This window comes from Erythrolamprus reginae, chromosome 5, assembly GCF_031021105.1.
Source record: "Erythrolamprus reginae isolate rEryReg1 chromosome 5, rEryReg1.hap1, whole genome shotgun sequence".
NCBI classification, from domain to species: Eukaryota; Metazoa; Chordata; class Lepidosauria; order Squamata; family Dipsadidae; genus Erythrolamprus; species Erythrolamprus reginae.
The window spans coordinates 109,242,246-109,262,278 of NC_091954.1; the positions used below are offsets into that span (position 1 = coordinate 109,242,246).

A 20,033-nucleotide genomic window follows, 5' to 3' on the forward strand; every position below is an offset into this window, starting at 1 on the left:
AGGGAGAGAAAGGGAATGAAAGAGGGAGAAGGGGTGAGAGATAGAAAGGATAGACAGAAAGGGAGAGAAAGGAAAGAGAGAAAGGGAGGGAGAGGAAGGAAAGAGATGAGAGAGGAAGGAGGAGACAGAAAGAGAGGAAGGAAGGAAGAGAGAAAGAAAGAGGGATGGAGAGAGAAAGGAAGGAAGAGAGAGAAAGAGGGAGGGAGAGAGAAATAGAGCGAAAGGGAGGAAGAGAGATGTCAGGTGGAGACTCGGCAAAAAACCAAGTTTGCTTAAAAAAAATTCTGGCTCCTAAATTTTTTGGCTGGCTCCTAGATTCTGAACAACTTTGTCGACCCCTTAGTAAAAGGAGATGTGAAGATCAAGTAAACGGCAAATGGCTTTGGGGAAATGGTGCACTCAGGAGTCCCTTCACCTTTGTTCCTTCCTTTTTTATTCTCCCTCCATCAATTGCAAAAAGGACTATAATCAGCCACTTGGTTGAGAGGAGTCCTCTTCTCCAGGCCCTGCATGCCCATCAAATATAACCTGTGTGTGCAATTGCAGGCATGTAGTTTTCATAATTTTCTGCATTTCACAAGTATGGCCTTTATTTCCCAAACCCAAACTAAACATGAGCCTCTTTCTCCTTTAAAGGTACAAATTACTGCACGTATTGGAGTTCGATGCCAACCGTAGGAGAATGAGTGTGATCGTAGAAAGTCCGACAGGTAAGATAAAATATGTGATGTTTTTGATGTTAACGTATTCTCCCACACCCTGAAGCCAGTTCTATAAAAGGATCATTAATAGTCTCTTGAGACGCACTACTAAGTTGCACCTTTTGTTTTCTTGGACAGGTGAAAAACTCTTATTTACCAAAGGAGCAGAATCAGTTATTCTTCCTTCCAGTAAAAATGGTGAGGTAGAAAAAACAAGACTCCATGTGGATGAATTTGCATTGGTATGTTAAGAGTACTGCTTTCAAACTTTCTCGTAGATAATGGTAGAGGTGCTGCTAAATCAGGGGTTGTATGACCTGTGGGCTTCAACTTCCAGAATTCCTGAGCCAGGCCATAATTCTCCACCCCTGTGCTAAATTAAGAAGCAATTATTACTGTAACAAATACTATAATAAGCAATATAATGTATAATATTTCAAGTCCATTAAGTGTTTAGGTTATGTTCTGTCTCTGGTAGACTCCTCCCAAAAATTCACAGGTACAAATTTCAGACACACACACGTTTGAAAATTCAAAACAATGTTCTTTATAAGGAAAATTCACTTAAACCAAGCCCTCTTTTGGTATAGCCAAGAGCACTCCTCTCCAAACAAACTGGTAATTTGTACAAGTCCCTTATCAGTTCTGTGATACTTAGCTTGCAGCTGTGAGGCAATTCACAGTCCTTCTTTCACAAAGTGAAACACACTTTGCTCTGGTTTAGTTTCCAAGCGGGGAAAAATCAGCACACAAAAGGTCAAAGTCAGTAAAGCAGTCACGAAACACAATGATCAGATAATCCTCCACAATGGCCAAACCCACAGGCTGCTCTTTATAGCAGCCTCACTGATTACCACAGCCCCACCCAACCACAGGTGGCCTCATTTTCTTTGATAATAATCTCTCAGTTGTTGCTGCCTATGCATCGCTCTCCGCATGCGTGGCTGTATCATTAACTCTTGTTCTGAATCCAAGGAGGAGCTAGATAATTGATCTCCTTCTGAGCTGTCTGTCATACTCTCCTCCTCCCTGTCACTCATGTCTTCTTGGTCAGAGGAGCCTTCATCATCAGATTCCAGCGGGGGGGGGGGAACAGGCCTGCAGCATGTGGATGTCTCCCCCACATCCACAGTCCTTGGGGCAGGAACTGGGCCAGAGCTAACCACAACAGGTTAAGAGTTGATTTAAGTATGTGTTTGGCATCGCTAGGGAATTTTATTCAGAGTGCATTGGCTTGAGATCCTGGGATAGCTACCTGACGCTGACCCCGTTTATGGTTTTTGTTCATAAAACTGGGGCTCATGGGAGTGTCTGATTTTACCACAGAGTTTCCCATCAGCCCCAGTAGAATCTGGTGACATTACAATGACATCACAGAAATTGATTGGTTGGTGTTGGTCCATGGTGGCCGCCATAGTTTTTTTTTATTTTTTGGGGGGGGATTTGGGTTTTTTCCCCCTTCTACACATATGCAGAAGCTGAGTTTCCAGCACTGCGCATACATCAACATCTTGTTTTCAACATTTTAAAAAATGATTTTTTAATTAATGCGCATAAAACGCACAGATGGCAAGACAAAGTGAGCCGGCAGTGAAGTAAGTTAGAACCCACCTCCGAGCCCCAGCTTTGATGTTCAGAGACTATAGGAGTTGTAGTCAGGCATGGGGGAACTGAGATATTCTTTCCCCTAGGCCTTTACAATTCATGCATGGTATGTTTGTATGTATGGATGTTTGGTTTTACAATAAGGGTTTTTTAGTTGTTTTAGTATTGGATTTACATGCTGTTTTTTTATTACTGTTGTTAGCCGCCCCGAGTCTACGGAGAGGAGCGGCATACAAATCTAAATAATAAATAAATAATAATAAATAAAATAAATAAATCCAATGAATGAATGAATGAATGAATGAATGAATGAATGAATGAATGAATGAATGAATGAATAAATTTGGAAAAATAAACCATTTCAGCTTCTTCAGACTATGCGCCGTTCTCTACTTCCCTCTCTTCCACCTCCTTCTCCCCACATCCAGTTGTTTCTGATTTAAGTGAGAGAGAAGAATCTGTTCATTGCTTTCCAAAATTAGCATCGTTTGGCAGACTGCCGATCGCTTTTGTCCCTGAACTTTGAGGCTTGGTTTCATCCTCTTCCATTAATGGGAGTAAAAGTGAAGTTGCCTTGTCCAAAAAAAAGGGCACTTTTGGGGAGACCTACATTGTCAGGGGTTTCATTTAATGAGGCAGCGCACGCCCATCAGTAAGCAAACCTTTTCGTCAATATCTTATCTAAATAACCACTCTCTATTTATTTTTTTTTCACAGAAAGGGCTAAGGACTCTTTGTGTAGCTTACAGAAAGTTCACAGAGGAGGAGTATAAAGAAGTGGAGCAACGTCTTTTTGAAGCAAAAACTGCCTTGCAGCAACGAGAAGAACGGTTGGCAGAGGCATATAACTTTATTGAAAAAGACTTGGAATTACTTGGAGCTACAGGAGTCGAAGACAAGTGCGTACTTTCTGTTTATTTGGGAAAAGAAAGTCAGAATAGCTTGATGCTCATTCATCTCTCCACAAATAGCATTATCTGATGCGTATGATTTTTCCCATCAGCATAAAAATATGCCCATGTTACACCAACACTCCGCAGTCTGCATTGGTTGCCGATCAGTTTCCGGTCACAATTCAAAGTGTTGATTATGACCTATAAAGCCCTTCATGGCACCGGACCAGATTATCTCAGGGACCACCTTCTGCTGTACGAATCCCAGCGACCAGTTAGGTCCCACAGAGTGGGTCTTCTCTGGGTCCCGTCAACTAAACAATGCTGCTTGGCGGGACCCGGGGGAAGAGCCTTCTCTGTGGCGGCCCCAGCCCTCTGGAACCGACTCCTCCCAGAGATTAGAATTGCCCCCACCCTCCTTGCCTTTCGTAAGCTACTTAAAACCCACCTCTGCCGCCAGCCATGGGGGAATTGAGATACTATTTCCCCTTAGGCCTTTACAATTTTATGCATGGTATGTCTGTATGTATGTTTGGTTTTTTATATTAATGGGTTTGTAATTGTTTTTAGTATTGGATTATTATTGTACGCTGTTTTATGATTGCTGTTAGCCGCCCCGAGTCTTCGGAGAGGGGCGGCATATAAATCCAATAAATAAATAAAGGAATAAATAAAGAAATAAATAAATAAAAGAGGGAAGATGGCAATTGGAATCACGGCACCCAGCCTTCTGTGAACAAGTAGAGATAGCCCTCGACTTAACAACCATTCATTTAATGACCATTTTTAACAGTTGACCATTGCAGCATCCCCAGAGTCACATAATCCAAAATTCAGATGCCTGAAAACTGGCTTTTATTTATGGCAATTGTAGTGTCTCGGGAGTCATGTGATCTCTTTTGGCAACCTTCTGACAAGCAAAATCAATGAGGCCAGATTCAGTTAACAACCATGTTGCTGGAAATGCAAAAGTTAGGAGGGAACTTTTTATCATATCAGGTGGCAATGCCCAGAAATATTGGGAACATATAAGGAGATGGCTATAGGAGAAAATAGGAGAACAAATAGAATTTAAATGTGAAGTATTCTTATTAGGAATAATAAACAAAAGATTTAAGAAAAACAACTCCAGTGCATCATTTTACATATAGTAACCACAGCAAGAATTGCATACACTCAATGTTGGAAACTTGAAAATGCACCAAGCAATGAAAGGATAATACATAAAATACTGGAATGTGCAGAGATGTATAAGCTCACATTAGAAATGAAAGGCAAGGAAGAAATAGAATTTTATGAGGTGTGGAATAAGCAGTACAATTGGTTAGAACAGAGAAATAAAGATGTATAGAAATAAATGTAAACAACCGGGTGCAATATATGACACAGTATTGTTAAAAATGTTTTTTGATATGTAAATTGGAAAAAAAAAACATGTTACTCAACAACTGTGCTAATTCACTTAAAAGCTATGTCAAGAGAGATTGTAAAATGGGACAGAACTCACAACTGTGGCCATTGGGGATGCTGCAATGGTTGTAAGTGTGAAAAATGGTCATAAGTCACTTTTTTCAATGCCATTATAACTTTGAACAGTCACTAAATTAACTGTTGTAAGTTGAGGACTACCTGTAGTCATCTTTAAATTTATTTATTTTTTTAGTCTGAAAAGACCCTCTCGGAGTCTTTATGATTTTGGACTAACAGATTACCGCAGCTATGCTACGATGTCTAAGCAGAGACATCGTGTAGAGTGCAGAGAAGAGCAACAAAAATGATTAGGGGACTGGAGGCTAAAACATTTGAAGAACGGTTGCAAGAACTGCGTATGTCTAGTTTAATGAAAAGAAGGAACAGGAGAGACATGATAGCAGTGTTCCAATATCTCAGGGGTTGCCACAAAGAAGAGGGAGCCTAGCTATTCTCAAAAACACAGGGTAGAACAAGAAGCAATGGGTGGAAACTAATCAAGGAGAGAAGCAACTTAGAACTAAGGAGAAATTTCCTGACAATTAGAACAATTAATCAGTGGAACAGCTTGCCTCCAGAAGTTGTGAATGTTCCAATACTGGAAGTTTTAAAGAAGGTTTTGGATAACCATTTATTTATTTATTTATTTATTTTTATTGATTCATTTGATTTGATTTGATTTGATTTGATTTGATTTGATTTGTATGCCGCCCCTCTCCGTAGACTCGGGGCGGTTAACAAAAGTGGTAAAAACAACATGCGACAATCCAATACTAAAACAGCTAAAAACCCTTATTTTAAAAACCAATCATACATACAAACATACCATACATAAATTGTAGAAGCCTAGGGGGAAAGAATATCTCAGTTTCCCCATGCCTGATGACAGGGGTGGGTTTTAAGGAGCTTACGAAAGGCAAGAAGGGTGGGGTCTATTCTAATCTCTGGGAGGAGTTGGTTCCAGAGGGCCGGGGCCGCCACAGAGAAGGCTCTTCTCCTAGGTCCCGCCAAACAACATTGTTTAGTTGACGGGACCCGGAGAAGGCCCACTCTGTGGGACCTAACTGGTCGCTGGGATTCGTGCGGCAGAAGGCGGTCCCGGAGATAATCTGGTCCGGTGCCACGAAGGGCTTTATAGGTCATAACCAACATTTGTCTGAAGTAGTGTAGGATTTCCTGCCTAAGCAGGGGGTTGGACTAGAAGACCTCCAAGGTCCCTTCCAACTCTGTTGTTGTTGTTGCTGCTGCTGTTATTAATTATTACATTGTGGTCCTGATATTGTCCACCAATGCAATTTGCTTACCTTTAGGCTGCAAGATAAAGTCCAGGAGACCATAGAAGCCCTTCGATTGGCAGGGATTAAAGTGTGGGTGCTTACTGGAGACAAGCACGAAACGGCAGTAAGCGTCAGTTTATCCTGCGGACACTTCCACAGAACCATGAACATCCTGGAACTAGTGCAGCACAAATCAGACAGTACGTGTGCGGAGCAATTGAGACAGCTTGCCAAGAGGTAAAAAACTTGCACATTTCTGAACTGATGTTGACAGCCTCCGATGGGGAAAACCGGGGTTTCTAAAATAGCGCTTCTTAAATGTGGTCCAAGATCCCCTGAAGGTCCTCCAAGACATTGTCAAGGGTGCTCAAAATCATTTGCCAGCCTATGTTTTCAAAAATAATATAATATTAAAATCCTATCAAGCAGCTGTGAGAAATGGCAGCAGCAGCGAGTGCATCAATTGTAATTTTTAAAATGGCAGGCATCAATAAATATAACCCATAATATGAAAAGCTCCTTTGGGGTCCTTCGTGACTTTTATGTTGTTCAAAATATTCCAAAATAACCCTTGCAGTTCCAGCGTATAAGTCCTGAGAGAGAGAGAGAGAGAGAAAAAAAACAGTTAAGAAACACTGTTCTAAGAGATTCTGACAATTTTTTTAAAAAATAGACACCTGATTTTAAGCTAGAAAGACTTGGCTTTAAATAACAAATAGATTGTGTCGTCATTACCAGCAATACTCTGGTCTCAAAATGGCCCTATTTTGAACTCAGAGCACTTCTAGAATGATTTTAAACAACATGAGGGACACTTTAAATCAGCTCAGAATAAATAAAATTGCATATTTCCAACTTAAAATGTTATTTTTCACATTACTAAGACCGGATTTTCCAATATGAAAACAAAGAAATCTTATTACATCATTATCTTTGCTACAAAATGAGCATATAATAATATGTTAATGAGCCTGCTGCTTAGCAGGTGGGAAGGGTTCTTAATCCAGCCTGTTCACATTGTCTGTAGTTGATCGTAAAGCATTTGACATGTCTTGACTGATGTCCCTCATGAAACAATGATGGATTTGTTTGTCCCGTTACTTCTCCCCCCCCTTTCTTTGTTAGAATAAAGGATGACCACGTAATCCAGCACGGGCTGGTAGTGGATGGGACCAGCCTCTCCCTTGCCCTCAGGCAACACGAGAAACTCTTCATGGATCTCAGCCGAAATTGCTCTGCTGTGCTGTGCTGTCGCATGGCACCCCTGCAGAAAGCAAAGGTGAGTTATTGGGAGCTCATGACGGTTGAGCCTCAGCCGTGTTTGGCTGTTGCAACCTGCCACAGCCTCTCTCAACCTTCTGAGTTTAGGATTGAGGGTTCTGCCTAATTTATTTATTTATTTATTTTATTTATTTATTTATTAGATTTATATGCCGCCCCTCTCCAAAGACTCGGGGCGGCTAACAACAATAAAAAAGACAATGTAACAAATCTAATATTAAAAAATAATCTTAAAAACTCCAATTTAAGAGACCAATCATACAAACAAGCATACCATGTATAAGTTCTATAAGCCTAGGGGGAAGGGAAAAAATTTCAATTACCCCATGCCTGACGACAGGTGGGTTTTAAAGAGCTTGCGAAAGGCAAGGAGGGCGGTGGCAACTCTGATATCTGGGGGGAGCTGGTTCCAGAGGGTCGGGGCCACCACAGAGAAGGCTCTTCTCCTGGGTCCCGCCAAATGACATTGTTTAGTCGACGGGACCCGGAGAAGGACAACTCTGGGGGACCTAACCGGTCGCTGGGATTCGTGCAGCAGAAGGTGGTCCCTGAGATATTCTGATCCGATGCCATGAAGGGCTTTATAGGTCATAACCAACACTTTGAATTGTGACCGGAAATTGATCGGCAACCAATGCAGACTGCGGAGTGTTGGTGTAACATGGGCATGCCTTGGGAAGCCCATGATTGCTCTTGCAGCTGCATTCTGCACGATCTGAAGTTTCCGAACACTTTTCAAAGGTAGCCCCATGTAGAGAGTCTGCGGAGAGGGGCGGCATACAAATCTAAATAAACATAAACATAATGAACCCCCAGCCCACCTGTCTCCAAAATAGATAGGCCAGTATTTATTGTTGTGAGCCGCCCCGAGTTTGCGGAGAGGGGCGGCATATAAATCCAATAAACCTAACCTAACCTAACCTAATGACCCCCCAGCCCACCTGTCTCCAAAATAGATAGGCCAGTGATGGCAAACCTTTTTTTCCTCAGGTACCAAAAGATCATGTATGCCATAATTCAGTGCCTGGGAAGGGCAAAAACAGCTTCCCCCACCTCCCGGAGGCCCTCTGGAGGCCGGAAATGGCCTGTTTCCCAACTTCTGATGGACCCAGTAGGCTTGTGTTTCGCCCTCCCCAGGCTCAAAAGGCTTCCCTGGAGCCGTGGGAGGGTAAGAACACCCTCTTGTATTCCCCTGGAGCCTCTGGGAGCCAAAAACACCCTCCCAGAGCCTCTATTCAAGCCAAAATTCAGCTGGCCAGCACACACTGGAGCTGAGCTAGGGCAACGGCTCACATGCCAGCAGATATGGCTCCGCGTGCCACCTGTAGTACCCATGCCATAGATTCACCATCACTGAGATGGGCAATAGGACTTGCTGTTGTCTTGCAGTATGATTTGCAGGTGCTCTTAGGCATATGAGGAGTTCTCAACTTTGAACTGTTTGGTGATGGTTCAAAGTTATAATAGCACTGGAAAAAGTGACTTATGACCGGTGTTCACGACCCCGTCGTCACGTGATCAAAAATCAGACTCTTTGACAACTGACTCCTATTGATGAACTGACTGCTATTGATGAAGATTGCAATGTACCAGGGGTCATGTGATCACTTTTTGTAAAATTCTGATAAGCAAAACTAGTGAGGAAGCTGGATTCATTTTAACAACCATGTTACTAATTTATCAGCTGCCGTGATTAAGAGCTGTGGCAAGAAAGATCATGAAATGGGGCAAAACTCACTTAACAACTGTCTCACTTAGCAACAGAAATTTTGGGTTCAGTTGTCATCATAAGTCAAGAACTACCGATACCCAAAGCGCACCAATATATCCCAGCCTGTCAGCTTCAAAGTCTTGGAGTATCAATTCCTTTTATCAGTATGTACTGTTTATTAAACACTGCCATAAATCTTGGGATTATTTGCTTCGAGTCCTGCATTTGATTCCATACATTGAGCAAATGAGAAATGCTGGGAATTATAATTAAGCAGAGGGGGAAGGAGCTCCCTACATCTGATGCAGAAAATGTGTGTTCCTTTTTCTCTAAAATAGCTTTGTAAGAGTCGAAGCCAATTAAACTATTTCTGAGACATTTTAGTTATATGCCATATTTGCTTTGAGAAAAAAAAATCTAGTCGCAACCATCCTCTGCTACCATGTCATGAATGTAGAAGTCCGTTTGAACTTTACATCGCGGAGGTGATGGATTTAAGAGATCCAAGCATTGTTATTTCAAAACAAGCTTTCTTTTATTATAAAAATAGAAAATAAACAGCTCACATCATGGAGTCTTAAGAAGGCAGAGAGCAAACAGAACAACAAGATGAAGAAGGCGGAAGTGATATAAAAGGATGTTACATAAAATATGGGAGGTGATTAATGACAAGGCACACATGTTAACTCTTTAATTACTGAATGTCTCTGTGGCTGGCAATATTCAGCGTGACAGAATTTACACTATATTGAATGTTAGATCAGGAGATCCTAAGCCTAGATCAGTGAAGGTGAACCTTTTTTCCTCTCTGAATTTTATTTTCTATCCATTAGAAAATGTTTTAGTTAAAAGCTTGGATTTAAAGCTTGTTGAGAAACATCAGTAACTCAAATCACTGGTTCCCAAATAATGTCAATTTGTTTTTTAAGAGGTCTTGTCTTTCCTTTACAGGTTGTACGGCTGCTGAAAACATCTCCAGAGAAGCCCATCACATTAGCTATCGGTGATGGAGCTAATGATGTGAGCATGATACAAGAAGCTCATGTTGGCATAGGTAATATTTAGGTGATGGTTAAAGTCTCACTGTATTTAAACTTTGTTAATTGGGATTTATAATGGGTATCATCTCCATAGATTAAAAAAGTAATAAACAATATTTTATGCACAGTACATATATATGGAGCATTTTCTCTTTCTGTTCTGGAATCAAAGGTGTGCTCTTACCTAGTCAGACCTCGTTTCAATCTGCAAACAGCACACTTAAAAGACTGAATCTTCCATTATTGTTGCATTTGTTGTTTCACTTTGACTTATACATGTCTCCTCATTCTTAAGAAGACAAGTTAATTTGTCTCCCTTAGCATGGGATTAGGTGGCATATAAATCAATTAAATTAAATTAAATTTGTTATTTTTGCTTACCCAAATTGCAGGTATCATGGGCAAAGAAGGCCGACAAGCTGTAAGAAACAGTGACTATGCAATAGCAAGATTTAAATTCCTCTCCAAATTACTTTTTGTCCATGGCCACCTTTATTACATTAGGATAGCAACCCTTGTACAGTACTTTTTTTATAAGGTAAGTGCCTGTTGCATATAATTGGGGATTCTTTTAGCTCAGAACTTTTTCATTTAAATCAGAGGTCTTCAAACTTGGCAACTTTAAGACTTGTGGACCCCTGGTTTAAATAGTTTACAGTAGTCCCTCGCTATATCGCGCTTCACCTGCCGCGGCTTCACTTCATCGCGGGTTTTGAAGTCAGCTTCATTTGAATGATTTTGCCATACAAACAAGCGCTAGAATCCCCCAGCGGGACTCCCAAATGATGAGCGGGGCAGGGACTGAGCTCCGGCGGAGGCCCGTCCCCTCGTTCAATCCCCCTCGCCAGTGCCGAAAGGAAAAAAAAGAAAGGAACGCGACGCGGCGGGGATTTCCAGGGCGGAAGAGGAAGTGCTCGAGGGCGGAAGAGAGAGAGAGAAAAAAAGAAACAGCCGGGGCAGCTCACCAGGGACTTTACAGCCGGGGCAAGGCAAAAAACACAACATTTGGCCGAACTGCTGCAAAGAACAGAGTAAGTAGTAGTGGGGGGGAAAGGTTAGCCGGCCGTTGCTCGCCTCCAGGCATCCGGAGCTGGTGGGAAGGAGGATAAATTCCCCATCGCGGATTTCACCTATCGCGGCAAGGTCTGGAACGTAACTCCCGCGATAGGTGAGGGATTACGGTGAGGGATTACTGTACTTGCAAAAGTTGGGTAGTACATAAACTCTGATACTCAATTATCATTATGATTACGCTTGGAACTTGAAAGGTTTAGTAGGTGATATTAAGAAAAAAGGTATTGTAGAAACTGGAATGCACTACCTGACTCAGTGGTTTCTTCCCTAAACCCCAAAAACTTTAACCTTAGACTATCTACTGTTGACCTCTCCTGATTCCTAAGAGGTCTGTAAGGGGCGTGCATAAGTGCACCAACATGTCTACCATCCCTATCCTAATGTCCCCTTTTATTCGTATCCATTTCATGTAATAGCCTTGTTTATGCCTATATCTGTTATCTCAAACACACTTGACAAAATAAATAAATAAAATATTCATCACCTTCCACTAACTTGCTGCTAATTTCTTCACTTCCAAACCAAAACCTATCTGCAGTAAAACTATTTCTTGTTGAGCCAGCTTTTAATCCTGGTTTCAGTGTCTTAGATTACAGGCAGGTTGTGATCTCTTTCTATGTGCACGTCATGCAGATCACAGTTAAAAGGCACGAGATGAGAGCCTTCTGGCTAAGCATCAACGAAGGGTTCGTGCTTTCTTATTTCAAATAAGACGTAATGGAGTTTCTGAGTCTAAGGCGGATTAGAGTGATGGTGTTAGTGAAGACTGCTTCATTGGTTGTGACATTGATAGGACCCAAATGCCTTAGGGAACATTTCCTTGAACGAGTTGTTTACTTCCAGTGAGCGATGTCATTATCCATCTAGATCAGGGGTCCCAAAACTTTTTACACAGGGGGCCAGTTCACTGTCCCTCGGACTGTTGGAGGGCCAGACTATTAAAAAAAACTATGAACAAATTCCTATGCACACTGCACATACCTTGTTTTAAAGTAAAAAAACAAAATGGGAACGTACTATTTAGAGGGGGGAGAAGGTCTGAAATTCATATACGTTTATGTTTTGTTTTTAATTTTCTTTTGTTGACATCAGATTGGCTATAGAAGGTTTTCTTGGCTTATGAAAAATGTATGAAGAAAGAAGGAAGCACTTTGGCATAATGGTTAATAAGTTAGAAATATAATTGGTGTTGCACTTTTTGAAGGAACATTAGGGAGGAAATTTAATTAAAAGAAAATGAATGTAACTGGATGACAAAATTAGGAAAAAAAAGCTTTTGCAACTGTTTTGATGATTGATATTAGTTACTAACAAAATACTGCATTTTATTCATGCAAAATTAGATGGTACACTGTGTTGTTTGAATGTATGTTGAGAGAAAATTTTTTAAAAATTACTCCGCCCCAAAACAGTCCTTCCTTCCTCTGTCCCTCCATTCATTTCATTCTTCCTTCCTTCCTTTCTTCCTTGTTCCCCCCATTTCTCCTTCCTTCCTCCTTCCTTCCTCTCTACTTCTCCTTCCCTCCCTCTCTTTCCCTTGTCTTTCTTTCTCTCTCTCTTTTCCCTGTGCTCTTGTCACTCACTGGCAGGCCGGATAAATGACCTCAGTGGGCCGCATGTGGCCCGCGGGCCGTAGTTTGGGGACCGCTGATCTAGATGATGCCTCTCAATAGACAAGGAGTTTTTAAAAAAAAATTATTTTAATATTAAAGATATGTTCGGATAGGCATGATAGAGTTTGGATGTCACTCATTGGTTGCATCACATCTTGTTTTCCAGAATGTGTGTTTTATTACACCGCAGTTTTTATATCAATTCTTCTGCTTATTTTCACAACAAGTAAGTAATCAATTTTTTAAAATTCTTCTCCTCTTTCTTCCTTCACATTCTGATTTGTAGGCAGCCACCAAGAAAAAAGCACTATATCAGAACTAAAATCAAATGCTTCTTACTAACAGCTAGATGATGTTTCATTAACATCTGTTTCTCCATCCTTATATAGTTTCCTTTAGATTTTCTACCTATAAAAATGTATCCAAGAGCAATCCCATTTCTTGTGAAGGAAACATTTTATTGTTAGGCAGTCGTAGAGATAGAATTGAAAGTTGTGTTAAAGAGTTCTATGTGCAATATTACTTTAGTCAAAGTAATATTTATCTTTGGATAGTGCTGATTAGTTCTGCTAATTCTTTTTCTATGTTAGAAAGCCAAAAGCACTTTTAAAAAACGGATTTCATTTTATATCTGGGGTACAAGTGACAGTTATAGCCAGATCAAGAAGGGATTTTCTTATTAATCAGATTTAACTCATTTAAATGTATACCGGTTTAAATTTAAGATTTTAAATTTAAGATGTGCTGTATTGTAACTCAGATTATCCGTAGCCAGCAATGTTTGTCCTTTCTTGCATTTTTGAAATTAATTGCTCTTACTCTATTATGAGTTACAGCAAATTCTAATTTATCTTAATACATATACCTATAAATAACCTAGTAAAGACTATGGGTAATCCTGATTGGCCCCATTTAAGAACGATTAGTAACGAAGTCTTATTGCAGGCCGGTTTTCCTACCTCCAAATTCAGTACTTTAAGTATTATTCTAAACAGTCAATAATGTGAAATTAAAAAGTGGGTTGACTGAAAAAAAACCGAGTGACACTTAAGCAGAAAGGATTGCTGTCTGCAGGAAAGAATAAGATGTTAGCGAACGCCTAACCCCCCCTCCCTTTCCTTCTAAGCTGCTCCAGTTCTTAACTTTTCTTTTACATGGATGGTGGGATGGTCTGCATTGATTTGGGAGACAAACCATTTTCTACTTCAATAAGGGGGTGGCAGAAAAACCCACAGGCCTTTTTTTTTTACCACTGAGCATCTACCATCTAAAAGCAGCGTTTCTCAACTGGGCAGCTTTAAGATATGGGGACTTTATTTCCCAGCATTCCTCAGCTAGCAATGCAAACACACATACACACACACACACACACACAGAGAGCATTTTCCAAGTTGATGTTCTTTTTTTATACCTTTTGGGATGCTGCACCAAAGACCTTCTGTTAACCCATACTTACTAGAAGTATGAACACTTCCTGTTCTTGCAAGACTTCTCTACGCTGATATTTTATTTAGAAAAGGTGTTAAGGCCACTTGTGTTTGAAAGGGAGAAGAAGAAATTTAAGTATGGAAGGGATTTGTAACAATTCTTTCTAGTTGTACAGCTTCAAGTCACAGAAGCTGGCTTTATTGCATTCCTTCTTGGTTAATGTTAATATAATAAAATAGACATTTAGATTGGGGTGATTTTGTTATTGTTGTTGACTTTTCTGTATGCGGGTTTTAAAACAGTCACCAATTCTCCACCTTTCACACTTTTCAGACTCTGTATGACAGCGTGTACTTGACTTTGTACAACATTTGTTTCACTTCCCTGCCAGTCCTCATGTATAGTCTTTTTGAACAGCATGTGCATCCTCATGTACTGCACAGCAAGCCAACTCTCTACCGGTAAGCATGGTCTTTTCAGGAGAGGATTTTGCTTGGTAAGAGACAACTTGTACCGCTCCTCCTACTCAAAAGCCACTTGTCAGAGATCCAAAGGGTGGTGGGTTTTAAAGTCTAGGGTAGGCTGTTTGTAGAAACAGCTAATCCTCATTTGAAATATTAGAGGAATCCCTATGCTGTTAGGCCATGATGGAACATATTCTTTATATCTTTATATAGCCGCCTTGAATCTCAGGAGAAGGTCGGCCTAGAAATCAATCAATCAATCAAACAAACAAATAAATAAATCTTAAGATTTAATGTAGAATCAGTCTGCCATCTTCATTTAATGAGTGAGTGAGTGAGTTTGTTTGTTTATTGAATTTATTTGCCTTCTCCCCCATTTTGTAGTAAAACTATTGTGTATGGCTTCCAGAATTAGTAAGTCCTAGCTCAGTGCCTTAGCCACTGCACCCATTGCCCCTCAATAGAATTATTTATTATTATTATTACAGTGGTCCCTCGATTTTCACGGGTTCGAACTTCACGAAATGGCTATACCACGGTTTTTCAAAAATATTAATTAAAAAATACTTTGCGGGTTTTTCCCCTATACCACGGTTTTTCCCACCCGATGACATCATACGTCATCGCCAAACTTTCGTCCACCTTTAATAAATTTTTTTTTAATAAACTTTAATAAATAAACATGGTGAGTAATAATCTAAATGGTTGCTAAGGGAATGAGAAATTGCAGTTTACGGGTTTAAAGTGTTAAGGGAAGGCTTGTGATACTGTTCATAGCCAAAAATAGTGTATTTATTTCCGCATCTCTACTTCGCGGAAATTCGACTTTCGCGGGCGGTCTCGGAACGCATCCCCTGCGAAAATCGAGGGAACACTGTATTATCATTATTATTATTATTATATTTGTATGCCGCCCCTCTCCAAAGACTCGGGGTGGCTTACAGAATAGATACAAACATAAGCATGTAGCACAAATGTAATAATTTAAAATACAGTGATCCCCCGATCATTGTGAGGGTTCCGTTCCAGGACCCTTCGCAATGATCGGTTTTTCGCGAAGTAGCGCTGCGGAAGTAAAAACACCATCTGCGCATGCGCAGATGGTGTTTTTACTTCCGCTGCAGCAGCAAGGAGCCGAAGATTGGGGTTTCCCCGCCGCCCACGCAGACTCCTCGCCGCCGCTCGCCCGCCCTTCGCCCGCCCAGGCCGTTCGCTCGCGCCGCTTCCCAGCTGAGTCCTGAAGCCAATTCGCTTCAGGACTCAGCTGGGAAGCGGCGCGAGCGAACGGCGTGGGCGGGCGAAGGGCGAGCGGCGGGCAGGCAGGCGGCGGACAAGCCGTTCGCTCGCGCCGTTCGCTCACGCCGCTTCCCAGCTGAGTCCTGAAGCCAATTCGCTTCAGGACTCAGCTGGGAAGCGGCGCGAGCAAACGGCGTGGGCGGGCGAAGGGCGGGCGAGCGGCGGGCGCGCGGGCAGGCAGCGGACAAGCCATTCGCTCGCGCCGCTCGCTCGCGCCGCTTCCCAGCTGAGTCCTGAAGCCAATTCGCTTCAGGACTCAGCTGGGAAGCCGCGCGGCTGTTTTAAAACATCGCCGCCGGCATGGGGGGCTTCCTAGCAGCCCCCCAAACCCGGGTTGGGGGTCCTGGGGGTGCTGGCAAGCCCCCCATGCCGGCGGCGACGTTTTAAAACAGCCGCGCGGCTTCCCAGCTGAGTCCTGAAGCGAACTTCCGCGTTTGGCTTCGGGACTCAGTTGGGAGGCCGCGCGGCTGTTTTAAAACGTCACCGCCGGCATGGGGGGCTTCCTAGCAGCCCCCCAAACCCGGGTGGCCGGGCGAGCAGCGAGCGAACGGCGGGTGGGCGGGCGAAGGGCGGGCGAGCGGGTGCTGGGGGGGGCTTCTCGCCCTCCCGCCAGCAAGAGGGGGAAGACCCAGGGAAGCCGCCCAGCAGCTGATCTGCCCGGCGCCATCTACGCATGCGTGGCCATAAAAAAAGGGCGCGCATGCGCAGATGGTTTTTTTACTTCCGGGTTGAAAAATCGCGATTTAGCCCGTTCGCAATGATCGGGATCGCGATACCCGGGGGATCACTGTAGTGTAATACACAATCATACAGTCCAATCACACCATACAAGTCTGCGGAGAGGGGCGGCATATAAATCCAATAAATAAATAAAATAAATAAATAAACATTACATTTATTGTAATGAATGCCGCCTCTGATTGATTTGAGTGTAGAATAATCCCTGAAATCTAAACCCTCTTTTCTTTATTGAGGTGTCAAAATGTAGCCATTATGTGCCTACACTTGAATTGTAGGTTTTATTTATATTTAGTCTTATTTATTAGGTTTATGTGTAGCCCATATCATTTAAAGGTGACTGATAAACATTGCTAAACAATGCTATGTAATTAATTTGAGGTCCCCCTCCTATTCCTCCTGAAAGAGTCTAATAATAAAGTGATTTCTGATTCCAATTACACCATTTTTCCCTTATTAAAAATAATGTATATGTTTATACGGATTTATGCAGAATTGTGGCCGTACTTTGGTAATTTATAAGCTGGCTCATTGACTAAAGATTGTAATTAGATGGGATAGGGAAATCAACTAGGGATTTAGCATTATCCTTTCTCCCAAAACATATTAGTCTTTAGTACCAAGTGGTAATTAAACAGTACTTAACAATAGGAGGTATGATATTTGGTTCCTTTCAACTTTTGAAGAGCATTTATACAAGTTTCTCAGAACAGGTAAAAAGGTAGATAGATGAATTTTAGGAGTGTTCCTAAAACATTAAAGATGATCTTATGTACACTGACGTCATAATGTATCAAAGTAATTTTTCTTCCTTTGAAAATGGGTGCCAGAGCATTATATCTTTTTCTTTCCCATCTCATTCTACAGAGACATTAGTAAAAATGCCCACTTGGGCTTTAAGCCTTTCCTCTACTGGACCTTCTTGGGATTTTTCCATGCATTTACTTTCTTCTTTGGCTCTTATCTTCTGATGGGAGAAGACACTTCATTGCTAGGGAATGGCCAGGTAAAGTAGATTGCTAATCTATTATGAAAACTGTATTGGGGGAAATGTAATGTTATGCTATGGAAACTGAATCACTGTGAAGCACACATCAGCCAGAAGTACAGTGATACCTCTACTTACAAACTTAATTCGTTCCGTGACCAGATTCGTAAGTAGAAAAGTTCGTAAGAAGAAACCAATTTTCTTTACATAGGAATCAATGTAAAAGCAAATAATGCATGCAAACCCATCCCAAAACTCATCATTTGCTTCCCCCTGCTTGCTGGCACCGCTGGGATGCTCCGCCTCCAGACTTCCGTTGCTGGCCGAAGTGCCTATCATTCTGCTGTAGGGATCCCCCTTTGCTTCCCCCCACTGGGAATCCCTGCATTTCGTGCTTGCCGTCCATCCGAAGCACCTATCATTCTGCTGCAGGGATCTCCCTTTGCTTCCCCCCGCTGGGAATGCAGCAGAATGACAGGCGCTTCGGCCAGCAACGGAAGTCCGGAGGCGGAGCATTCCAGCGGCACTGCAAGCGGGAGAAAGCAAAGGGGGATCTCTACAGAATGACAGGTGCTTTAGACGGACAGCAAGCATGAAATGTAGGGATTCCCAGCGAGGGAAAGCAAAGGGAGATCCCTGCAGCAGAATGACAGGCACTTCGGCCGGCAACGGAAGTCTGAAGGCGGAGCATCCCAGCGGCGCCAGCTCAGATTCTTCAGTAGAAAATGATTCATGAGAACAGGCAAAAAAAAATCTTAAACACCGGGTTCGTATCTCGAAAGTTCGTTAGTAGAGGCGTTCGTAAATAGAGGTACCACTGTATTTGTGTTTTCTTAACATAGCTACTCGGTTTCCCCCAAAATAAGACATCCCCTGATAAGAAGCCCAATCATGCTTTTGAGTGCATGGCAATAAGGCCAAGCGCTTATTTCAGGGTTAAAAAATATATAAGACTAGGTCTTATTTTGGGGAAAACACAGTATTGAGATACAAATTTCCTTGAAAAAGAATGAAACTTTAATTGCTTGGAGATAAACTAAATGTTCTGTAAATAATATATACCATATTTTTTGAAGTATAAGACGTACCTTTCCCCTCCTAAAAGGGTGGGAATGTCGGTGCATCTTATACACTGAATACAGCCATTTTTGGCCTCCTGAAACCCCACCCCCCATCCCATTTTTGAAAAAAAAATGGGCCTGTTTTTCAGAAAAATGGTGTATGTAGAGGGTTTGGGAGGCCTGCAGAGTGCTACTGGGGACTGGGGGAAGGCAGAAACACCCCTGTTTTTGTGGGGAAAAATGAGCCATATTTTGCAAAAATTGGGATGTTTTTGCCTTACCCCATCCCCTAGGGGCACTCTGCAGAATCCCAAGCCCTCTATGGACACAATTTTTGCAAAAAATAGGTTTAAAAAAAGTCATTTTTGCCTTCGTCCAACCCCCAGAAGCTCTCTGCAGGCCTGTACCCTGTAAACCAAGGAAATTTCACAAAAATGGGTGAAAACTTTTTTTTCTTACTTACCTCTTTGCAATCTTGGTGCGTCTTATACATTGGTGTGTCTTATAGTCCCCAAAATATGATAGATTGAGTTACTAAGCCGAGATGGGTGGATATTAATTATGGGATTTCCGTAGCTAACGGTGAACTGCTCATATTTCCGTTTTACATTCTATATGGTATATTTCCTCTGGATTACTCCATTATTTTGCAACCAGAGGATTGGGTGCCCACGTTATTTTTTGACAGCTTGTGAATAAGCATCTTTGAAAATGAACAAAACTGAGCAAAAACCTCTTTCCCAGATCTCCCTCAACCGCCATATTGGTGATCTGTTATATTTCAGTTACACAGATATCTAACATACCCTGGGTGATCTTGGTCTCTGAATCATTCTGTGGGCACCGTCAGGAATCTTGGATAGCCTAACCACTGTCTGCTATTTTTAGCTGAAATACAAAAATACACCATGGGTGAATTCTTAATTTCAGCATAGAAAGAATCCATGTTGATTTAGCTATACACACTACAGTTTTACACTTTTAGCTTCCTTCTAACCTGCCCCTTTTTTTCATGCTGTGCATGTCGCCAGGTATTCAAACCTAAGAGACAAATGGTAAGATTTTATGTTGTAGGGTAAAAGACGCGCAGACGCTAAATGCAGTAGTTTTGTAGTCATATACAAGAATGCACCACTCATTATCCTTGAACACATTAAAAGAAACTTGAGTAGAAGAGCTTTCCCATCATTAGAATGAAAAGGATGGACAACTAGGTGTGTTCAAGGAAAAGGTTCTTGTGTATTAGTGAAATGTTGCCAAGTTACATGCTTTTTGTCTTGGGTCTCCCCACCCCTTGCCTTTCTGCAAACACAATCCTTAAAGCAAACTGTAGGTGGCTTGGGGTGTTTACCAAAATCCTCTCTCTCTTCCACCGCTAACAGTCTCCATGGCA

At 41.8% G+C, this 20,033-nt stretch overlaps 1 protein-coding gene across 3 annotated transcripts in view; it reads left to right on the forward strand.

The window, feature by feature from the left end:
• ATP11B (ATPase phospholipid transporting 11B (putative)) overlaps positions 1 to 20,033 on the forward strand; it is a 130,433-nt gene that overhangs the window by 78,892 nt on the left and 31,508 nt on the right. For all 3 annotated transcript variants that reach the window (XM_070753703.1, XM_070753704.1, XM_070753702.1), the window contains exons 16-25: positions 637 to 710; positions 840 to 943; positions 3,024 to 3,205; positions 5,980 to 6,183; positions 7,072 to 7,225; positions 9,890 to 9,992; positions 10,371 to 10,516; positions 12,832 to 12,891; positions 14,427 to 14,554; positions 17,459 to 17,597. In XM_070753703.1, coding sequence (XP_070609804.1) covers positions 637 to 710; positions 840 to 943; positions 3,024 to 3,205; positions 5,980 to 6,183; positions 7,072 to 7,225; positions 9,890 to 9,992; positions 10,371 to 10,516; positions 12,832 to 12,891; positions 14,427 to 14,554; positions 17,459 to 17,597 — 1,294 coding nt within the window. The remainder of the gene's footprint in view (positions 1 to 636; positions 711 to 839; positions 944 to 3,023; positions 3,206 to 5,979; positions 6,184 to 7,071; positions 7,226 to 9,889; positions 9,993 to 10,370; positions 10,517 to 12,831; positions 12,892 to 14,426; positions 14,555 to 17,458; positions 17,598 to 20,033) is intronic.